General features: G+C 47.5%; 1 protein-coding gene across 8 annotated transcripts in view; it reads left to right on the plus strand.

Annotated features, from left to right (window-relative positions):
- The first annotated feature begins 478 nt into the window (after positions 1–478).
- Positions 479–19,422, plus strand: part of LOC117883932 (ankyrin repeat and fibronectin type-III domain-containing protein 1-like) — a 607,608-nt gene continuing 588,664 nt past the window's right edge. For 2 of the 8 annotated variants that reach the window (XM_034783840.1, XM_034783832.1), the window contains exon 1: positions 479–702. Coding sequence is in view for 1 of the 8 variants with exons in the window: in XM_034783832.1 (XP_034639723.1) it covers positions 602–702 (101 nt within the window). In the remaining 7 variants the exon portion in view is untranslated. Of the gene's footprint in view, positions 758–2,131; positions 2,259–3,883; positions 3,967–7,697; positions 7,824–19,422 lie in introns of all 8 variants that reach the window. The other 6 variants (XM_034783833.1, XM_034783834.1, XM_034783835.1 and 3 more) reach the window with 6 other exon arrangements.

The following is a 19,422-nucleotide window of genomic DNA, read 5'->3' on the forward strand; positions in this document are numbered from 1 at the left end:
AGTGGATGTTGGCCTCAACCCCCCCGTGACCGGCCCCCCTCAGTGGCTCTTGGTCCCCAGATGACACCTCAGTGGTTCTTGGCCCCCCTCACTGGCTCTTGCCTCCCTCCAATGACCTGCCCCACTCAGTGGCTCTTAGCCCCATCTCCCAATGACCAGCCCCCCTGAGTAGCTTCCCCACCCTCCGTGACCCAGTCCCCCTCAGCGGCTGTTAGCTCCACCCCCTCATCCCCAGTGCCCGCCCCCCCAGCTGCTCTTGCCCCCACCCCGTGACCTGCCCCACTCAGTGGCTCTTTCTTCCGTGACCAGTCCCATTCAGCGGCTGTTGGCTTCACTTCCCCAGTGACCGGCCTCCCCAGCGCTCTTGGCCCCACCTCCCTCAGTGTCAGTGACCATCCCCCTCAGTGCCTCCTGGCCCCACCTCCCCGTAACCGGCTCCCCTCACTGGCTCTTGGCTCTCCAGTGACCTGCCCCCCAGGCCCGTCTCAGGCTCTCCTGCCCTTGTCCCCAGCGGCACCCCTGTGCCTCGCCGCTCGCAGGGGCGGGAGTGGGCGGGGCCGCCCAGCTCTCTCTCCCCGCGCTGCCGGAGAGAGGCCGGGCCATGGCGACAGCGGCCGTGTGTCCTGTGGGCGGCGGGAGCCTGCAGCGTCCCCGCCTCCTGTCCCGGGCTGTGCCTGCCCCCGACTTTTCTCCGTGCTCCGGGTAAGGGGCTGCTGTTTCCCCGAGGGCAGTGAGTTCCTCCCCGCGGGGTACGCAGGTAGGGAGCGACTGGGGGGGGGCAGAGGAGGCTTACAGAGGTGGGTGCAGGGGGCGCTGGGCAGGGGTCATAATGAACACAGTGAGGGGCAGGGTGCTGGGTGAAAGGGGGAGGGCGTTGCATGGGACTGGGCCATTGGGGGTGGCGTGGGTAGCCCGGACACCTCCCGGGGGCGGGCAGCGAGGGAGCCCCGCAGGTGCGTGCGTGAGTGGCTGGGTAAGCACTGCCAGGACATGTCTTTGGGGGGCGGAGGGGTTAGCTCTGGGACCCTCTACCCCTCCAGACTGGCGCGGGATGGGGGAGTTCAGAAGTCTGCAGCCAAGGACCCCCAGGAAGCGGGCCGGGGAGGAGAAGGGAGAGGCTGGGGCAGCGTTTCCGATCCTTGCCGGGTCTGTGTCTGGCCCGGCTGAGGCAGCTTCTGCAGAGCCAGCCTCTGCTTCCTCCTCCTGCTGCCGCTAATGCATCCTCACCGGAGTTCAGCCGGCGGCCGCAGCCCCGAGTCGCCCGGGTTAGGGCGTTACTCCGTCGGGCTAAGCCCGGCTTGGCTCCGCGGGCGTGTTTGCTCCTTGGAAATCCCGTAGTGCTCTCCGTGCTGTGCGTGTGCAGGGTTGTGTTGCAGAGACACAGACCTAGGCAGGGCAATTGCTGCTTGATCCCTCGGAAACAAGGGGGACGTTTTCGCCCTAGTCCCGTTGCTTCCAAGGCAGTTACCCCATGGACGAGTGTGACCACTGGCTCTGGAGACCGAGTGCAGATAGGGGAACCAAGCTTACATGCACTTGGTTTTGCATCAGGTCTGTGATTTGCAAGGGTTCCTGTGGAAGGACAGGTTTCCTGCTTCCCAGCCCAGACTATGCGGTGGGGGAACATCCCGTTCGCTAGGCAGCGGAACAAGTGAGCAAGGCTGTCTGCTTTAATGAGGAACAGGGAGGGAGACGTTGGCAGAATTTTACAGCATGTTTTTTTAAAACCATTTCTGACTCTTTTTCGAAGTGTGGGGGGCGGGGAAGCGAAGAGGGGCACATGCCTCCAACAGCAACAGGAAGAGTTGGAAAGGGAGAGCAGCAGAAGGAATTTCCAAACTCTTCTGCACCTGAAGTGCTAATGTGGATTCCCTGATTCTCAGTCCAAAAACAGATTCCTCTGGTCGTGGTACAGTAATTTACTGTTTCGTTGCTCTGGTATCCATTTTTTTTATTTTGATTTTTTTTCAAACTATTGTACACCTATTTCAATAGGCCATGCCTTGCAAAATATCTTCTGATTTTGGAATAGACTTTTCCTCTTACACTTGGACTAGCTAATTGGATAGCAAAACGCTAACTGCATGGATAGGATTACTCAATGCTCTTGTAATGCTGTTTTGCTGTTCAGTTTCAGCCCTTTTCATGAAAAGAATCTGCCTTGAAATAGCTTCTCACCCCATCGTCGTCCTCCGGGGTAGGAGTGGAGGCAAGCCTCACAGATCCCTCTGTGTAGAAGTCATGGTGCAGGCTGTGCAGTGAGTTTATTCCTTGAACAGCTTTATTCTTGCTAGGCCTTTCATTTTAAGAAAGGTTTAATTGTCAATGTAACTAAATTGGCTTCACAGCAGATTTCATTTGAATGGCTTGCTTATTCAAGAGGTCCTTGATAATTACAGTGCATTGTTTAGCAAACTGGAGTTTTTTTATTCATCTGACAGGTTAATTCCATCATTGGGGCTTAATTTTTTTAAAAAGGATTTCCCTATAAAATGAAAGTTCTGGTGAGGAGACAGCTGTGCAGTAAATGTTTGCTTCCAGCAGGCTGCTTTCTGTTTCTTGTGAGTGGGTGTGATATATTTTTTTCTGTGTGTCTTTTGTGGAGGGGAATTGTGGATCCCAGGGTGATAAAAAGTTTACCCTCTATCCCAGCGTGATGAGGCGTTTAGTTCTGTCTGGTTCCTGTGCTGGCCTTTTGCTTTTTAATTTGAGGTTGGATTGTTTTCAGGGTCTGTCTGAGAGGGGCAGCCAGCAGAAGTTCTCAGACAGGTGGCATTGAAACTTAGCCAGTCAAAACCACAGGAGTGGCTTTCCTAATAGTAGAATGTGTTTAGACTAGGGGTAGGCAACCTATGGCACACGTGCCAAAGGTGGCACGTGAGCTGATTTTCAATGGCACTCACACTGCCTGGGTCCTGGCCACCTGGGGGCTCTGCATTTTAATTTAATTTTAAATGAAGCTTCTTAAACATTTTAAAAACCTTATTTACTTTACACACAACAATAGTTTAGTTATATATTATAGACTTATAGAAAGAAACCTTATAAAAATGCTAAAATGTATTACTGGCACGCAAAACCTTAAATTAAAGTGAATAAATGAAGACTCGGCACACCACTTCTGAAAGGTTGCCGACTCCTGGTTTAGACGTTCTTTTAAAGAGGCTGATTCTTGGATTTAGTCATGAAGATCTTTATACATCTTTCAAAAAGAGGGAGCAGAGAAGTCTTAGAGCTTTGTTCCTTTAGGCTCTGATTCAGTAAGATATTTAAGCACATGCTTAATTTCAAGCACATGAGAAATCCCATTGGCATCAATGCTTGGAATTAGGCATGTGCTTAAGTACAGTGGGGCTCTAAAGGAACAATCAGTTATTTTGCAACCTCCGCTCCTATTTGTGCCAGTCCTGTATACTGCGTAGTTCAACATTTCTATTCTCTTGTCTGCAGCATTTGGACAAGAAACATTGTCTAAGTTCTACAGAACCTTTATCATGACAGGAAGGGATTATCTCATCCTTTTCCCTCTCCTTTTCAAACTATCTTCGTCTCTGGGTGAGAATTACTGCATTTAGGTAAGGAGGGAATTCTTTCTCTCTCCTCCCCCTCTGTATTGTAAATATTTTTACTCCTTTCGAACTCGTAACCCTAGAAATGATCAACGCGACTGAGGAACATTGCCTTGTATGGTTTAATCCTGGGTTTCCCCTAGTTGTATCACACCCACTTTTTCTGCTCGGAGAATATTTTTCCTGTACTCTGCACTTCTATAAAGTTTTTATTACCATGTTTAAGAAACTTGGAACTTGTTTGGTAGCCTCCCCTCTGTCCCCAACCTGCCCCAAATGGTGGAGCTGTCATTAAGTCAACTCTTTCTCCTCAGAGAGCCAGAGATGGGTCTAGCTATGACTTTTGCCCAGCCAGCATGGGTAACTGCAAAGAAGCTTGTGCCAAGAACATTCTTGGGTAATGTATTTGAAAAGTTTGTGGGCATGTGTTTGTGCCTAGTTGGAGTTCCAAGGACTTGACATTTTCCATTGCATCCATAGAGAGCGACCCTCCCCTCCCCCCACCTCCAGTCTCTTTTCTTATAACCACCAAGAGGCAGCCAAACATTCCCCAGAAGTACAAAACTTGCAGCATTGGGTATGTCCAGATAGTGCTGCAGAGTGTCTGCAGAGGCGGAGGAGATATCACTTGCGCATCAGTAAAAGCCACTAGGATGAAACCATTCAGGGAATGGGCCATATGGTTTAGCTGAGGATAACAAATCTTGGGGGAGAAACAGGAGCTTCTGTAGGAAAAGTGATGTGACCCCCCTCCCAATGTGTTTTCTCAGAGAGAAGAGTTTCCTCACATATAAAGCACCTAGCATCCCAGCTCTGTGCAAATAATAATAGCTTCCTCAAACGAAAAATGCCAGCTGATGTTGGTAGGGAGGAGCAAACTGTATTTTCAATATTCAGTCATGTGAAAAATCATGGGACTGTTAGTGTTTTGTGCATCCCTCAGGGATGATTAAATCAATAGCTAGAAGATAACCTTGGCATAACAGTTGTTGAGGCAATCAGTATTTTTAATTAGAAACCCTTTCCTTCCAGTGATTTATAATCTGAGGAATAAATTCACTTTATTAGCTTTAACAATTTAATTTTAAAGAGTCTAGTTATTGTCAATTGTGGAAGCACTGCAATTTTTTTTATAGGTGTCCACCTTCCAGCATCATTCATGTTATGGATTGCTGTAGCATACTGCAGGGTATTGAATGGACACCAGCTCTGTAATACTCTGTATTTTTTTTACATGGAGAAGAGAATATTTATCCACTGTTCTGTAACAGATCAGGAGGATCCATAACAGGTTTATAAATATAAATGTGGCTAGGGAGGCAGGTGGATGGGGACACATCACTTCTAATAGAAAACTAATAAAAAAAATGAAATGGACAATGGCTTTTAATGGAGCTGGCTGAGAGAGCCCGGGCACGATGAGATCTAGAATTGTTGCTGGTGGGTTGCCCAGCTGAAGACCTGGAATCTCAAGTGTTATGGCAGCCCTCTATTAGCTTTCATTTGGCAGATGGTTTAAACATTAATTTTTCAGGGGTGGGATCCCCTTTCATGTTTGTTATCCTTCCCATTGTCCCTTTTTAAAGACAATAGCACATGTATCATGGGCATTTAACTGATATCAAAATGAGTTTAATTTGCCAAGGTGGGTAGAAGCTAGGTGGGATTCAGTGTTCAGGGATGTTGTTTCCGCTGCATCACATTTCATATCTGTTCTCGTCTTTGATACTTTCTTCTAACTTTTTCTGGTCCCTCCCCATCCTCAGGTGATAGGGTTTTCCCAGCCCCACAAGCTGCTCTCTAGCTGTACATCTTGTAGTATATCTTTTTCTTGGCCTAGAGGTTGTGTGTGTGTGAAATATGAATTCTTGGGGCTAGGCAGTGCAGGAGGGGTGGGGGAAGAAGGTCAGAGATGCACTTAGCTGTGCCTCATCCTCCTTATGCATAGAAACCTCCTCTTGTATACAAGCCTCAGATCACCAGGAATGTTCCAGTCATCCAAGCAGGGCTGAATGGGAGTTCCTTTTAGAGCTGGCTTAATACTACTTTTTATGAGACATTGAGATCATCTTGAAACTGCGTGAGTTTCCCCATTTAACTGTCATGCGAAGATGAAAGCACTTGGCTCTTAGAGAAGGAATCACAAGTCAGATGTATCCATAATACTGCAGGGCTTGAAAATATTAACAGATGCCTTCTAGTTGAGGGGGAGGGTCCCCAGCCATATCCGAGGGCACAGTTTCGTGCCATGTCTTTTGCTGAGAGCTTTCCCAAACAGCAGTAGCAGCATGAAATAGGTGTGATTCTTGATAGTTTCACTGCTGTTCTAGGGTTCTTGGTGATATCAATGAAACTGATAGCTGTCATGGTCAGTTTCATTTTTGCTGCTGGACAAAGCTAGGAGCAGCAGCAGCGGCAGTGAAGCTGGGAAGACGGTTGCAGACTTGGGAAGACAGAGTTGCATCAGCTTCCATTCTCTTCATATTGCTAATTTTCCGCACTCAAATAAAATGGCTAAAAACTTTTTTTTTCTTTAAATGAAAGCTTATATTTTGTGACAATTGATGGCTTAGTTCCTTTTGTTCACCTGCAAAAGCTTCTTATTTGGGAATTGGATTTTTCAGGCCCTGAAACTAAATTACACTAAATAGTCCTGGTGGAGCCTATTTATGTGAAACAAAACTCTACGCTCCTCAGTCTTAGTACCTTTGGTTCAGAGTGAACATATGATGGATCTGGATGGTAAGTTTGAGAGAGAAATTAATAGTATTTAAGGACAGTGCTTTTGCTCAGGTGATAATTTTAGGCCCCGAGAGAGAGGTAGCAGTGGGCCACTGTCCTTACTGAGCCCTTGTGGAAAGACTTAACAGTGGTAATTGAAAAGCAACTTGATGAAAAATGAAATTCTTAAAACTAAGAACAAAAGGAAGGCCAGCTGGTTATGAGACTCTGCTAAAATTCAGGCATGGGTTTGAAAAATCCTATAGCATTCCCAAAGCTGACCACAAGTGCAACTCCCATTGATGCAAGTGTTCAGCATGAGAACTGAGGGAAGTAAGTGACTCTTGGTATGCAACTTAAAAGGATGCTGGCAAATTATTTCCCAGTGTCCCTTTTCTCCTCTCCCCATTTATGAGGGTTGCTGCCGACTCATCTGACTTAGCCTATTATTGAATCACCTCATGCCTGCTCTGCTCTGCCAACTTTAACCTTTAAAGAATGTAGTTGCATGAATGTCCTTCCATTACTGGGTGCTCGAAGGTCATTGCAGTGAAGTATCTGAAAAAGAGAATGGGAAAACTATTGACATTATTGGTGGTCACGGGGTAAGGTTACCCCCTCCTGCCATACAATTCCTAGTTCTCTGTACCATGGCATTATATAGCTTCCATTTCATAGAATAATAGAAGATCAGTATTGGAAGAGACCTCAGGAGGTCATCTCGTCCAACCCCCTGCTCAAAGCAGGACCAACGCCAACTAAATCATCCCAACCAGGGCTTTGTCAAGCTGGGCCTTAAAAACCTCTAAGGATGGAGACTCCACCACCTCTCTAGGTAACCCATTCCAGTGCTTCACCACCCTCCTAGTGAAATAGTTTTTCCTAATATCCAACCTAGACCTCCCCAACTGCAACTTGAGACCATTGCTTCTTGTTCTGTCATCTGCCACCACTGAGAGCAGCCTAGATCCATCCTCTTTGGAACCCCCCTTCAGCTAGTTGAAGGCTGCTATCAAATCCCCCCCTCGCTCTTCTCTTCTGAAGACTAAATAAGCCCAGTTCCCTCAGCCTCTCCTCATAAGTCATGTGCCCCAGTCCCCTAATCATTCTCGTTACCCTCTGCTGGACTCTCTCCAATTTGTCCACATCCTTTCTGTAGTGGGGGGTGCAAAACTGGATGCAATACAATTTGTCCTCCCCAACACCCCAGGTCCCTGCTCTAGCAACCAATATAAGAGCTGCTGATATCCAAAGCATTCTGTGATGTCTAGCTGAGCTCCAACTAGCTGCTGCGTTTGCCTGCGTAGTTGTGGCACTTTTAGTTTCTAGCTCAGTAGTCTGTAAAGTGTTTTGGGGTACATGGAAAGTGTAATATCAAACCCAGTTTTTATTCCATCGTATCTACAGCACGCCTCTGGCTGTGACCTGGAGGCACCTAGTGCTCACTGGATGGAATACCTTCATGACTGTGGAATCAAGAGTGATCTGCTTGGCAGAGCATCTGAAGCAGCCATCTACACTGTCCCACTGGCGGTAAGACTCCACCGAGTGGCTGTCTGCAGTGCATTATCTGTGTAGCACTAAGTGTATGCAAGGCACTTAACACAGGCCTCCAAATAATCCTTCTAGGGTATCAGAGGGGTAGCTGTGTTAGTCTGGATCTGTAAAAAGCAACAAAGAGTCCTTTGGCACCTTATAGACTAACAGATATATTGGAGCACAAACTTTTGTGGGTGAATACTCACTTCGTCAAAGGAGTCCCTTGGTTTTCATACTTCAACTGCTAGAAGAGGGCCTCATCCTCCCTGATTGAACTGACCTCGTTATCTCCAGACTCATTCTGGCCTGTATATTTATATCTTCCTCTGGAAATTTCCACCACGTGCGTCTGATGAAGTGGGTATTCGCCCACGAAAGGTTATGCTCCATTATGTCTGTTAGTCTATAAGGTGCCACAGGACTCTTTGTTGCCTTCTAGGGTAGTTCTTGGTTCCACTGTTACCAGCTTTGCCCATTACTTTGGGGTTACTCTTTGGGGGAGGGGAAGGGGAGTGTCTGTATGTCTATCAATGGACTGCTTGTGTCACTTGTGTTCTCATATATAGCTCTACTTCTCCCTGCTGCAAGTTCCCTCCCAATGGAGCTATCCTGCAGGACCTAGGTTCCCCAGGGCTGGGTTCTTCCAGCCCCAGAATCGGACACACATACACACACCTATTAACAAAGCGCATCTGAGAGGACCAGGTTAATCAGCACTCCCAAGCTGACCCCTTGTATGTCCCTGGACTCAGTAGTTAGGGTTGAGCAGCACTTCCAAGCTGTCACCTTCATAGGCCCTTGGACTCAGCAGGCTGGGTCGAACAGCACCTCCAACCTTCTTCATCTTGCATCTGAAGAAGTGAGGTTCTTACCCACGAAAGCTTATGCTCCCAATACTTCTGTTAGTCTCAAAGGTGCCACAGGACCCTCTGTTGCTTTTTACAGATTCAGACTAACACGGCTACCCCTCTGATACTTGACACCTCCAACCTGTCACCCTCATACGTCATGGACCCTGCACTGGAATAGAGCACGCCTGAGAAGGCTGGGTCGATCAGCAGTTTCAATCTGCAACCCTCATATGCCCCAGGACTCAGCAGATTGGGTCGAGCAGCACTTGCAAGCTGCCACCCTCATATGTCCCAGGTTCAGCACGTCTCTATCCCCACTTTCACATTACAATTGTTCTGGTAGTAACCCACTTGATGAGCAAATCCCACAGGATTTTTGGGCGCTGCAGGGATCTTTTAGTTTAGGTATGAGGAGTGTTGCTGCAGAGTGAATGAGGAAACTAAAAAACACCCACCGGGGTGGGGGAGGGGTGGAGGGGAGAGAGAGAGAAGCAACCAGCTTAATTATTAAAGCTATTTATTGCCAAGTAATAACCATAGGGGAGCCAAACAAACAAAACAGTTATAATATTAAATCTAACTTAAATTGATTATAAAAGTCAGGTTTAGAAAACTATAACTGATCACACAAGTCAGGGTCAGAAGGCTATACAGGACTTAGAGAGAGAGAAAGCTGGGTTCTCACCACTCCGTGAAGCTTGAATCAATCAGGGGTCTCAGGTGGTGGTGGTAGCTGAGGGTCTAGAGTGCTGGAGACAGGCAGCGCCCCCAGCATGAAAGATGAAATCCCAATGGAACTGATGCAGATTTTGTATCCAGGCATCAGAACAGTTACTTGAGCATGGGTAGGGGGATTTTGTAGAGAAACAACAATGGTTCAAGGGATTACCACTAGATTTATGTGTAAACAAGGGAGTATATCAAAGTTGTTTTGTTCAGGCTAGACCATGGGAGCTGATCATTCCTGGCTTTTGGTGGTGGTCCTTGGAGGGAGCTCACAATTCAATTAGGGAGCTTCACTATTTTGGATACCAATAAAGGATTCATTACTAGAATTGGTCTGATAACTACTGAGCTGGGTGTGTGCAGGCGTGGGTTCATTAACATCTGGAGCAGAGATCCCCCATCATGCAGTGCTTCCCTGCTTTTCTGGTCCCAGAGTTCCGTGCGGTTCTTGTCTTGGAATCTCTGTTCTCCATTCTGTATGCTAATTGAGATGCCTCCTTCTCCCATCTTCAATGCAAATGAGGCTAGGGGAGTTTCCTTAATCATGTCCTCCTTATCCCAGTGGTTTAGGTGTGTCTCCCACTTCCTTTTCATTGCTTTTTGTAAGTCTTTCTTCTGATGCAGATTTAGTTCAAGCAGAGGCTGGGGGCAGGAAGGGGGAGGGAAGGTCTTTGGTGAGTCAGACAGGCTGGGTACTGCGCCCTGGTTCCCTAAGAACACAGAGCTGCTAGGTAACACCACTGTTTATGAATGGGGTTCCCTTTTGCCTGCCACATGCTGATGCCTTGATAGAGTTGGAAGGCTGCAGTCACACAGTCCCCTCTGGGACTGGGGTCGGTCCAGAACAGCAAACCTACTGAAGGTCACTGTGAAGGAAATTCAGGGTCAAGGGTTATTGATCCTGAAGGGTAGCAAATCTTACTGCTACTGATTGGCTAGGAATTGTGCTTGGACGTATTTGTTTGGAAGGTGCTACAGAAAGGCAGAGTATTGTTATTTAGTGTTGTGATAGTGTCCCGGGCCCCCATTGTGCCAGACGCCTTACAGACACAGAAGCCACGATCAATTTGTAATATGCCATTTGAAAGAGTGAATGCCTTCGCTCCAAAAGAGATCTGCTCCACATTTGTCCTTCTCTTTCTGAAAATGCATCAATTGTGGGCTTCAGGTGAGCCTGGCCAGTTTAGGGTGAGGATAGCATTGGAACCTCCCAGTCACTGTTGCAGGCCACATAACTAATCTGTACAAAGGATCTGGCCCAATGCTTCTTGCAGTCTGTGAAACTGGGAGGAATGCTGCCTGCACCAGAGAGCTGGGTTGATGTACCAGTCCTATGCTGTATCGTTACAGTGGGGTATAGTGATACATCTCCCTAATCCAGTCTCCTGGGAACCTCAGTTGACATGACATGTTACATATTTTTGAGATCTGGGAAGGTAGAGCCTTCTTTATCAATGGGGACAGTTCATCGCTTAGGAATTGTTACACAGGCATTCCATGTGAATTCTGCAAGGCTATTTCTATTGTTTAGAACTACAGGCAGCCTTTGCATGTAACAATGTAGCTGAGGCAAAATTACCATTTTAATCAGGCTAATCCTCTCAAAGGGCCAGAGGAGAAATAGTATAATCTGGAGAGACGTCTCTTTATTTTAGTAATTAGACAGGGATTGTTACCTGGCACAAATCCTTTACATGTGAGGGGATTTTGACTCCAAGGTATCTGATACTTTTGTATTGTGGCTGGTTTAAAGGGGGAGTATGAGAGCACTGCAGAATTATCAGTCTGGCCTTGCCAGGCCTCTTCTCAGGGTTATTAGCCGTGGTGTGAAAACCTGACAAATTCCTAAATGGAAAATAGCCAATCAGATTTGCAGAGTCTGGTACAATTTTCAAAAATATCTTCCGTGTCAAGAGTCATCTTGTTAATGTCCTGTCTGGTGTTGTCCCCTCCGGCATGCCAGGAAAGCTGTGTGCTGAGTCAGTGAAGAGTTGTCATGAGGGCAGCCTCGATTGGTACCCACTTCTAATTCAGAGTGGCTGGAGTTGTATCCATTTACTATAAGAACTGCTTTTGGTGAGGAATAGATCCATGTCCCCTAGATGAAACCACCCCAACACTTTGAACAGTTTATTCCTGGTTTGCTCAGTGAGAGCACCAATCCTGGCTGTCTCCCAGAAGTGAAAAGGTCAAGAGATGCAGAAGTTGCTCAACATTCTTATAGGGCAGGGATCGGCAACCTTTGGCACGCAGCCTGCCAGGGTAAGCCCCTGGCGGGCTGGGCCATTTTGTTTACCTGCCGTGTCCACAGGTTCGGCCGATTGCTGCTCCCACTGGCTGCGGTTCGCCAATTCAGGCCAATGGGGGCCGCAGGAAGCGGTGCGGGCTGAGGGATGTGCTGGCTGCCGCTTCCCGCATCCCCATTGGCTTGGAGCGGCCCACTGCCACCAGTGGGAGCTGTGATCGGCCGAACCTGCAGACATGGCAGGTAAACAAACCGGCTGCGTGCCAAAGGTTGCTGATCCCTGTTACAGGGTTATCCTGTAACTAACTAAGCATTAATACCCCTAACCTAGTCAGTCTAATCTGCGCTAATTAGCTGAAGCGGCCAGATTATTCAGTAGCTACTGAAGTGTCCACAATAAGGAGATGGGACAGTATGATTGACCACATTTTTTCAGGGGGCTTCTCTGGTTTCAAAATGAATCATGCAGCTTGCTTTGGGGACTTTCCCTTCTGGAAAGCTGCATTGTACATCCGGAGCAGCCTTGGTGAGACAGGAATTTTTAAAATCCCACTCAGAAATGATCAGGGCTTTTGACTCTTTAAAGGAACAAGTTCAAAAAGTTAGTTGAAAGCAGTTCTAGGCCCCCCTCCTGCCAATTTCTATGGTTTTACGATCATATTTTCATATCTAAAAATTTCCCTAACTGCTTCTTCTCTCTCCTCTTGTTGTCTGAGTCCCACACAAACAGGAAAATGACTACATAAGGGAAACAGTGCGAGTGACTAGATGCAAAGTGCTGTTAAATGCACAAACTGTATCTCCAAAGAGACCTTCCCCCCCCGTCTCGTTTACTTAGGTGCTACTTGTATCACTAGGGTAGTCAGTGTTTCTCCATTTTTTTTAAAGTTGATGGAATGTCCCTTTAAAATTACCCCCATGGTCATTGTCATCTTGTAACTCCAGAGGAGACCAGCACTTTGACTCCCTCCTTGGGGAGTTTAAGGAACTTATATGGGATTGCTTAAGAAGAGTCATTCTGCTTTCTCACTTGCAAGGTATATGGTTCTTCATAGAAATTTCTGATTGCGGGGTATTAATGTTTTTGTTAATATGCCTCTTTCCTTTCTAGTCTTTTAATAGCTGATATAATTGTGGGAGCCACATGACCCTTTATCAGTGTGTGCCACTGACCTACCAGGATTGTTGCCTTGCCATCTCTCCCCCCACCCCAATTTACAAGTGGAATTTACCGTAGATAAGGTCCAATCCAAAGCCCACTGATTTAAATGGGCTTTCGATCTGGCTCTTGGTACGTATTTCATTGCAAATGAGTCATATGCAGTCCTACTTGTGTCCTTTCCTTGGCAGTGTCTTTAATGGTATAAATGGAGGATTTGGTCTAGCAGTTAGCCAAGGTGTCTCCTGCACTTTACTATGCTCTATGAAATACTGTTCCAATGAAGGATGTTGCTTCCATTTCCAGTACAACTCAGGTGGTCTCTATTCAGTTGAATTAGTCCAAGGGTATGTCTACACTACGAAATTAAGTCGAATTTATAGAAGTCGATTTTTTTAGGAAGTGATTTTATACAGTTGATTGCGTTTGTCCCCACTAAGTGCATTAAGTCAGTGGAGTACCGAGGCCAGTGTCGACTTTCGGAGCGTTGCACTGTGGGTAGCTATCCCACAGTTCCCGCAGTCTCCGCCGCCCATTGGAATTCTGGGTTGAGCTCCCAATGCCTGATGGGGCAAAAACATTGTCGCGGGTGGTTTTGGTCAGTCGCCGCTCCCTCCGTGAAAGCAATGGCAGACAATCGTTTCACGCCTTTTTTCCATGCAGATGCCATACTGCTTTCAGCAGATGGTGCAGTAGGACTGCTAACCGTTGTCATCCAACCACTGCTTCCACTGCAGCTCTGCTCTCCTGGTGACATGAATCCACCTCTCCGGTCCTCTTGTCGTTCTTTATAAATATCTATTCTCGTGACATCCCATCGTCATCCACCACTTCTGCTGCAACTCTGCTCTTCTGCTCTTGCCTCGATAGCGAATTTCTCCAGGTTGTCTGTCATGGTTCTTCCGGGAACGTGTGTTCTTCATCGGGAAATGTGCGCAGTGCTAACCGTCGTCATCCACCGCTTCCGCTGCAACTCTGCTTTCCTGCAGATGCCACACCTCGGCAAGCATGGAGCCCGCTCAGCTCACTGCTGCTGTTGTGAGTGTTGTAAACACCTCGCACATTATCCTGCAGTATGTTCAGAGTCTGCAAAAGCAGGCGAGGAGGCGATGACAGTGCGATCATGATAGTGGTGAGGACATGGACACAGATTTCTCTCAAAGCATGGGCCCTGGCAATTTGGATATCATGGTGGTAATGGGGCAGGTTTGTTCCATGGAACGCCGATTCTGGGCCCGGGAAACAAACAGACTGGTGGGACAGCATAGTGTTGGAGGTCTGGGATGATTCCCAGTGGCCGCGAAATTTTCGCATGCGTAAGGGCACTTTCATGGAACTTTGTGACTTGCTTTCCTCTGCCCTGAAGCGCAAGAATACCAAGATGAGAGCAGCCCTCACAGTTGAATTACCATTGGGGATGTTGAAATGCCTATAGTTATCCTTGGAGGCCCAGCCTACCCCTTAATGCCATGGCTCATGAAGCCATACACAGGCACCCTGGGCAGTAGTAAGGAGCTGTTCAACTATAGCCTGAGCAAGTGCAGAATGGTGGTAGAATGTGCATTTGGATGTTTAAAAGCTCCCTGGTGCAGCTTACTGATTAGGTTAGACCACAGCAAAACCAATATTCCCATTGTTATTGCTGCTTGCTGTGTGCTCCACAATATTTGTGAGAGTAAGGGGGAGACGTTTATGGCGGGGTGGGATGTTGAGGCAAATTGCCTGGCGTCCAATTACGGTGTGACAATTCTGTTTTTCTCCTTGATGAAAACCTGCCCCCTTGGTTGACTCTACTTCCCTGTAAGCCAACCGACCTCCCCCCTTCGATCACCGCTTTCAGAGGCAATAAAGTCATTATTGTTTCAAAATCATGCATTCTTTATTAATTCATCACACAAATAGGGGGAAAACTTGCAAGGTAGCCTAGGAGGGGCAGTTGAGGAGGGAAGCACCGGGTAGGGTGATGGAGGAGGGAAGGACAATGCTACACTACAGTTCAAAACTTATTGAATGCCAGCCTTCTGTTGCTTAGGCAATCCTCTGGGGTGGAGTGGCTGGGTGCCCATAGCCGCCTCCTCCCCTCCCCCCTGCCCCCCGCGTTCTTGGGCGTCTGGGTGAGGAGGATATGGAACTTGGGGAGGAGGGCAGGCAGTTATACAGGGGCTGCAGCAGTGGTCTGTGGTCCTGCTGCCTTTCCTGCAGCTCCACCAGACGCCTGAGCATGTCTGTTTGCTCCCACATTAGGCTCATTCTCCTCTGGGACGGAGAGGATAGGGGGAGCGTAGAAACGTTTTCAGCTGCAGGAGGAAAAAAAGGGAGAGTAGTATTTAAAAAGATACATTTTAGAGAACAAAGGGAAGACTATTTCACACTGAATCAAGCGATTCACATTATAGCACATGTGCTTCACCCCTCCCCCCCCACCCCGTCCCCACCGTGTGGCTAGTACCAGGGAAGATCCCTCTCAGCCAAATGCGAACAGCTCAGCATGAACGGGCCTCCACCCACCGCATGGCAAAGGCTTTTAGAATACCTCCAGGAGAGCTTCATGGAGATGTCCCTGGAGGATTTCCGCTCCATCCCCAGACACGTTAACAGACTTTTCCAGTAGCTATACTGGCCGCGAATGCATCCCAAGTCTTCAGGGCAAATTAAACACGCTTGCTTTTAAACCCTGTATTATATTTACAAAGGTACACTCACCAGAGGTGCCTTCTCCAGCTTCATGGTCCGGGAGCCTGCTTTGGGAGGGTATTGGCTCCAGGGTGATGAACGGTTCCTGGCTGCTGGGGAGAAGGGATTCTCCGCTTGCCTGCTGCATGGATTCTTCTCCCCATACAGCGATCAGATCCAGTACCTCCCATTCAGTCCATGCTGGAGCTCTTTTGCGATTCTGGGACTCCAGGGTCACCTGTGTTGATCAGCTTGCCACGCTGGCCAAACAGGAAATGAAATTCAAAAGTTCCTGGGGCTTTTCCTGTCCACCTGGCCAGTGCATCTGAGTTGAGAGTGCTGTCCAGAGTGGTCACAATGGAGCACTCTGGGATAGCTCCCGAAGGCCAATACCATTGAATTGCATCTACATTACCCCAAATTTGACCCGGCGATGTTAATTTCAGCGCTAATCCCCTCGTCAGGGAGGAGTACATAAATCGATTTTAAGAGCCCTTTAAGTCAACAAAAATGGCTTTGTCGTGTGGACAGGTGCAGGGTTAAATCGGTCTAACGCTGCTAAATTCGACCTAAACTCATAGTGTAGACCAGGGCCAAGAGAATTGATTAAACTGTTTTTCTAGGAATTAGGTGACTGGTCTATCTTGGCAAGCTTGTGAATGCTCATTTTGAAGTCCTACCCTATTTTACCGAGATAAAACCTCCAAGATGGCTAAGGCTGTGTCATAGGACAACATCAGAAGGTTCCTAATCTTGCCTGCCCTACTAGTTACAGGGTAAAACAAGAGGAAAATATCTCTTGGTTTTGAACACCTGGAACCTGAATTTGGTTCATTATTTTAAAAATTCTTTTTCTTTAACCAGTGCAGGTTGAATCTTTACTATTAAAACAACAAGGAGTCCGGTGGCATCTTAAAGACTAACAGATTTATTTGGGCATAAGCTTTCGTGGGTAAAAAAACCCTCACTTCTTCAGATGCATGGAGTGAAAATTACAGATGCAGGCATTATATAATGACACATGAAGAGAAGGAAGTTACCTCACAAGTGGAGAACCAGTGTTGACAGGGCCAATTTGATCAGGGTGGATGTAGTCCACGCCCAATAGATGAGGAGGTGTCAATTCCAGGAGAGGCAAAGCTTTGTTAGTCATAGAATCATAGAATATCAGAGTTGGAAGGGACCTCAAGAGGTCATCTAGACCAACCCCCTGCTCAAAGCAGGACCAATTCCCAGCTAAATCATCCTAGCCAGGGCTTTGTCAAGCCGGGCCTTAAAAACCTCCAAGGAAGGAGACTCCACCACCTCCCTAGGTAACGCATTCCAGTGTTTCACCACCCTCCTAGTGAAATAGTTTTTCCTGATATCCAACCTGGACCTCCCCCACTGCAACTTGAGACCATTGCTCCTTGTTCTGTCATCTGCCACCACTGAGAACAGCCGAGCTCCATCCTCTTTGGAACCCCCCTTCAGGTAGTTGAAGGCTGCTATCAAATCCCCCCTCATTCTTCTCTTCTGGAGACTAAACAATCCCAGTTCCCTCAGCCTCTCCTCATAAGTCATGTGCTCCAGACCCCTAATCATTTTTGTTGCCCTCCGCTGGACTCTTTCCAATTTTTCCACATCCTTCTTGTAATGTGGGGCCCAAAACTGGACACAGTATTCCAGATGAGGCCTCACCAATGTCGAATAAAGGGGAACGATCACGTTCCTCGATCTGCTGGCAATGCCCCTACTTATATAGCCCAAAATGCCGTTAGCCTTCTTGGCAACAAGAGCACACTGTTGACTCATATCCAGCTTCTTGTCCACTGTGACCCCTAGGTCCTTTTCTGCAGAACTGCTACCTAGCCATTCGGTCCCTAGTCTGTAGCAGTGCATGGGATTCTTCCGTCCTAAGTGCAGGACTCTGCACTTGTCCTTGTTGAACCTCATCAGGTTTTTTCGGCCCAATCCTCTAATTTGTCTAGGTCCCTCTGTATCTGATCCCTACCCTCTAGTGCATCTACCACGCCTCCTAGTTTAGTGTCATCTGCAAACTTGCTGAGAGTGCAGTCCACACCATCCTCCAGATCATTAATAAAGATATTAAACAAAACCGGCCCCAGGACCGACCCTTGGGGCACTCCACTTGAAACTGGCTGCCAGCTAGACATGGAGCCATTGATCACTACCCGTTGAGCCCGACGATCTAGCCAGCTTTCTATCCACCTTACAGTCCATTCATTCAGCCCATACTTCTTTAACTTGGCGGCAAGAATACTGTGGGAGACCGTATCAAAAGCTTTGCTAAAGTCAAGGAATAACGCATCCACTGCTTTCCCCTCATCCACAGAGCCAGTTATCTCATCATAGAAGGCAATTAGGTTAGTCAGGCACGACTTCCCCTTCGTGAATCCATGCTGACTGTTCCTGATCACTTTCTTCTCCTCTAAATGTTTCATAATTGATTCCTTGAGGACCTGCTCCATGATTTTTCCAGGGACTGAGGTGAGGCTGACTGGCCTGTAGTTCCCCGGATCCTCCTTCTTCCCTAGTCTTTAAGGTGCCACCGGTCTCCTTGTTGTTTTTTAACACTGATACCCCCTGATATTAAAACATAGTATTTCTCTGTAAACTGGTCACAGAGGGTATGCCCACAGTGCAGTCTTGGATTCTCATAGACTCATAGACTTTAAGGTCAGAAGGGACCATTATGATCATCTGGTCTGACCCCCTGCATGCTGCAGGCCATAAAACCGTCCCTACCCCTTCCCTGGACTCTGCTGTTGAAGTCCCCAATCCTGTTTTAGGTGACTTCAATCGGCAGAAACCCTCCTGCTACAGATCCCTGCCCTATGCTGCGGAGGAAGGCGAAAAACCTCCAGAGGCTCAGCCAATCTGCCCTGGAGGAAAATTCCTTCCCGACCCCAAATATGGCGATCAGTAAGACCCCGAGCATATAGGCAAGAGTCTCCAGCCTGACCCCTGTCAGCCATTATACAATTTACCTACCATTTCTTGGTTTTCCTTGACTACTATGTTTTACCATTAAACCATTCCCTCCATAAATTTATCCAACTTAATCTTAAAACCAGACAGGTCCGTCGCCCCCACCGTTTCCCTCGGAAGGCCGTTCCAATATTTCACCCCTCTGACGGTCAGAAACCTTCGTCTAATTTCAAGCCTGAACCTCCCCACGGCCAGTTTATATCCATTCGTTCTCGTATCCACATTAGTACTAAGCTGGAATAATTCTTCTCCCTCCCTCGTATTAATCCCTCTAATATATTTAAAGATAGCAATCATATCCCCCCTCAGCCTTCGCTTTGTCAGACTAAACAACCCAAGCTCCTCTAGTCTCTTTTCATACGACAGGTTTTCCATTCCTCTGATCATCCTAGTGGCCTTTCTCTGCACCCGTTCCAGTTTGAGTTCATCTTTTTTAAACATGGGAGACCAGAACTGCACACAGTACTCCAAATGAGGTCTCACCAGCGCCTTGTACAACGGAAGCAGGACCTCCTTATCCCTACTAGATATACCTCGCCTAATGCATCCCAAGACAGCATTGGCTTTTTTCACCGCCACGTCGCATTGTCGACTCATAGTCATCCTGCGGTCTACTAGGACCCCTAGGTCCTTCTCCTCTTCCGTTACTTCTAACCAATGCGTCCCCATCTTGTAACTAAAATTTTTATTAGTTATCCCCAAATGCATCACCTTACACTTTTTACTATTAAATTTCATCCTATTCCTGATACTCCAATTCACAAGCTCGTTCAAGTCTCCCTGCAGGATATCCCTATCCTCCTCCGAATTTACAACGCCTCCCACCTTCGTATCATCCGCAAACTTTATCAGCCCACTCCTGCAATCGGTTCCGAGGTCAGTTATAAATAGATTAAATAAAATGGGTCCCAAAACCGAACCTTGAGGCACTCCACTAGTAACCTCCCT

Source organism: Trachemys scripta, chromosome 10 (assembly GCF_013100865.1).
Source record: "Trachemys scripta elegans isolate TJP31775 chromosome 10, CAS_Tse_1.0, whole genome shotgun sequence".
NCBI classification, from domain to species: Eukaryota; Metazoa; Chordata; order Testudines; family Emydidae; genus Trachemys; species Trachemys scripta.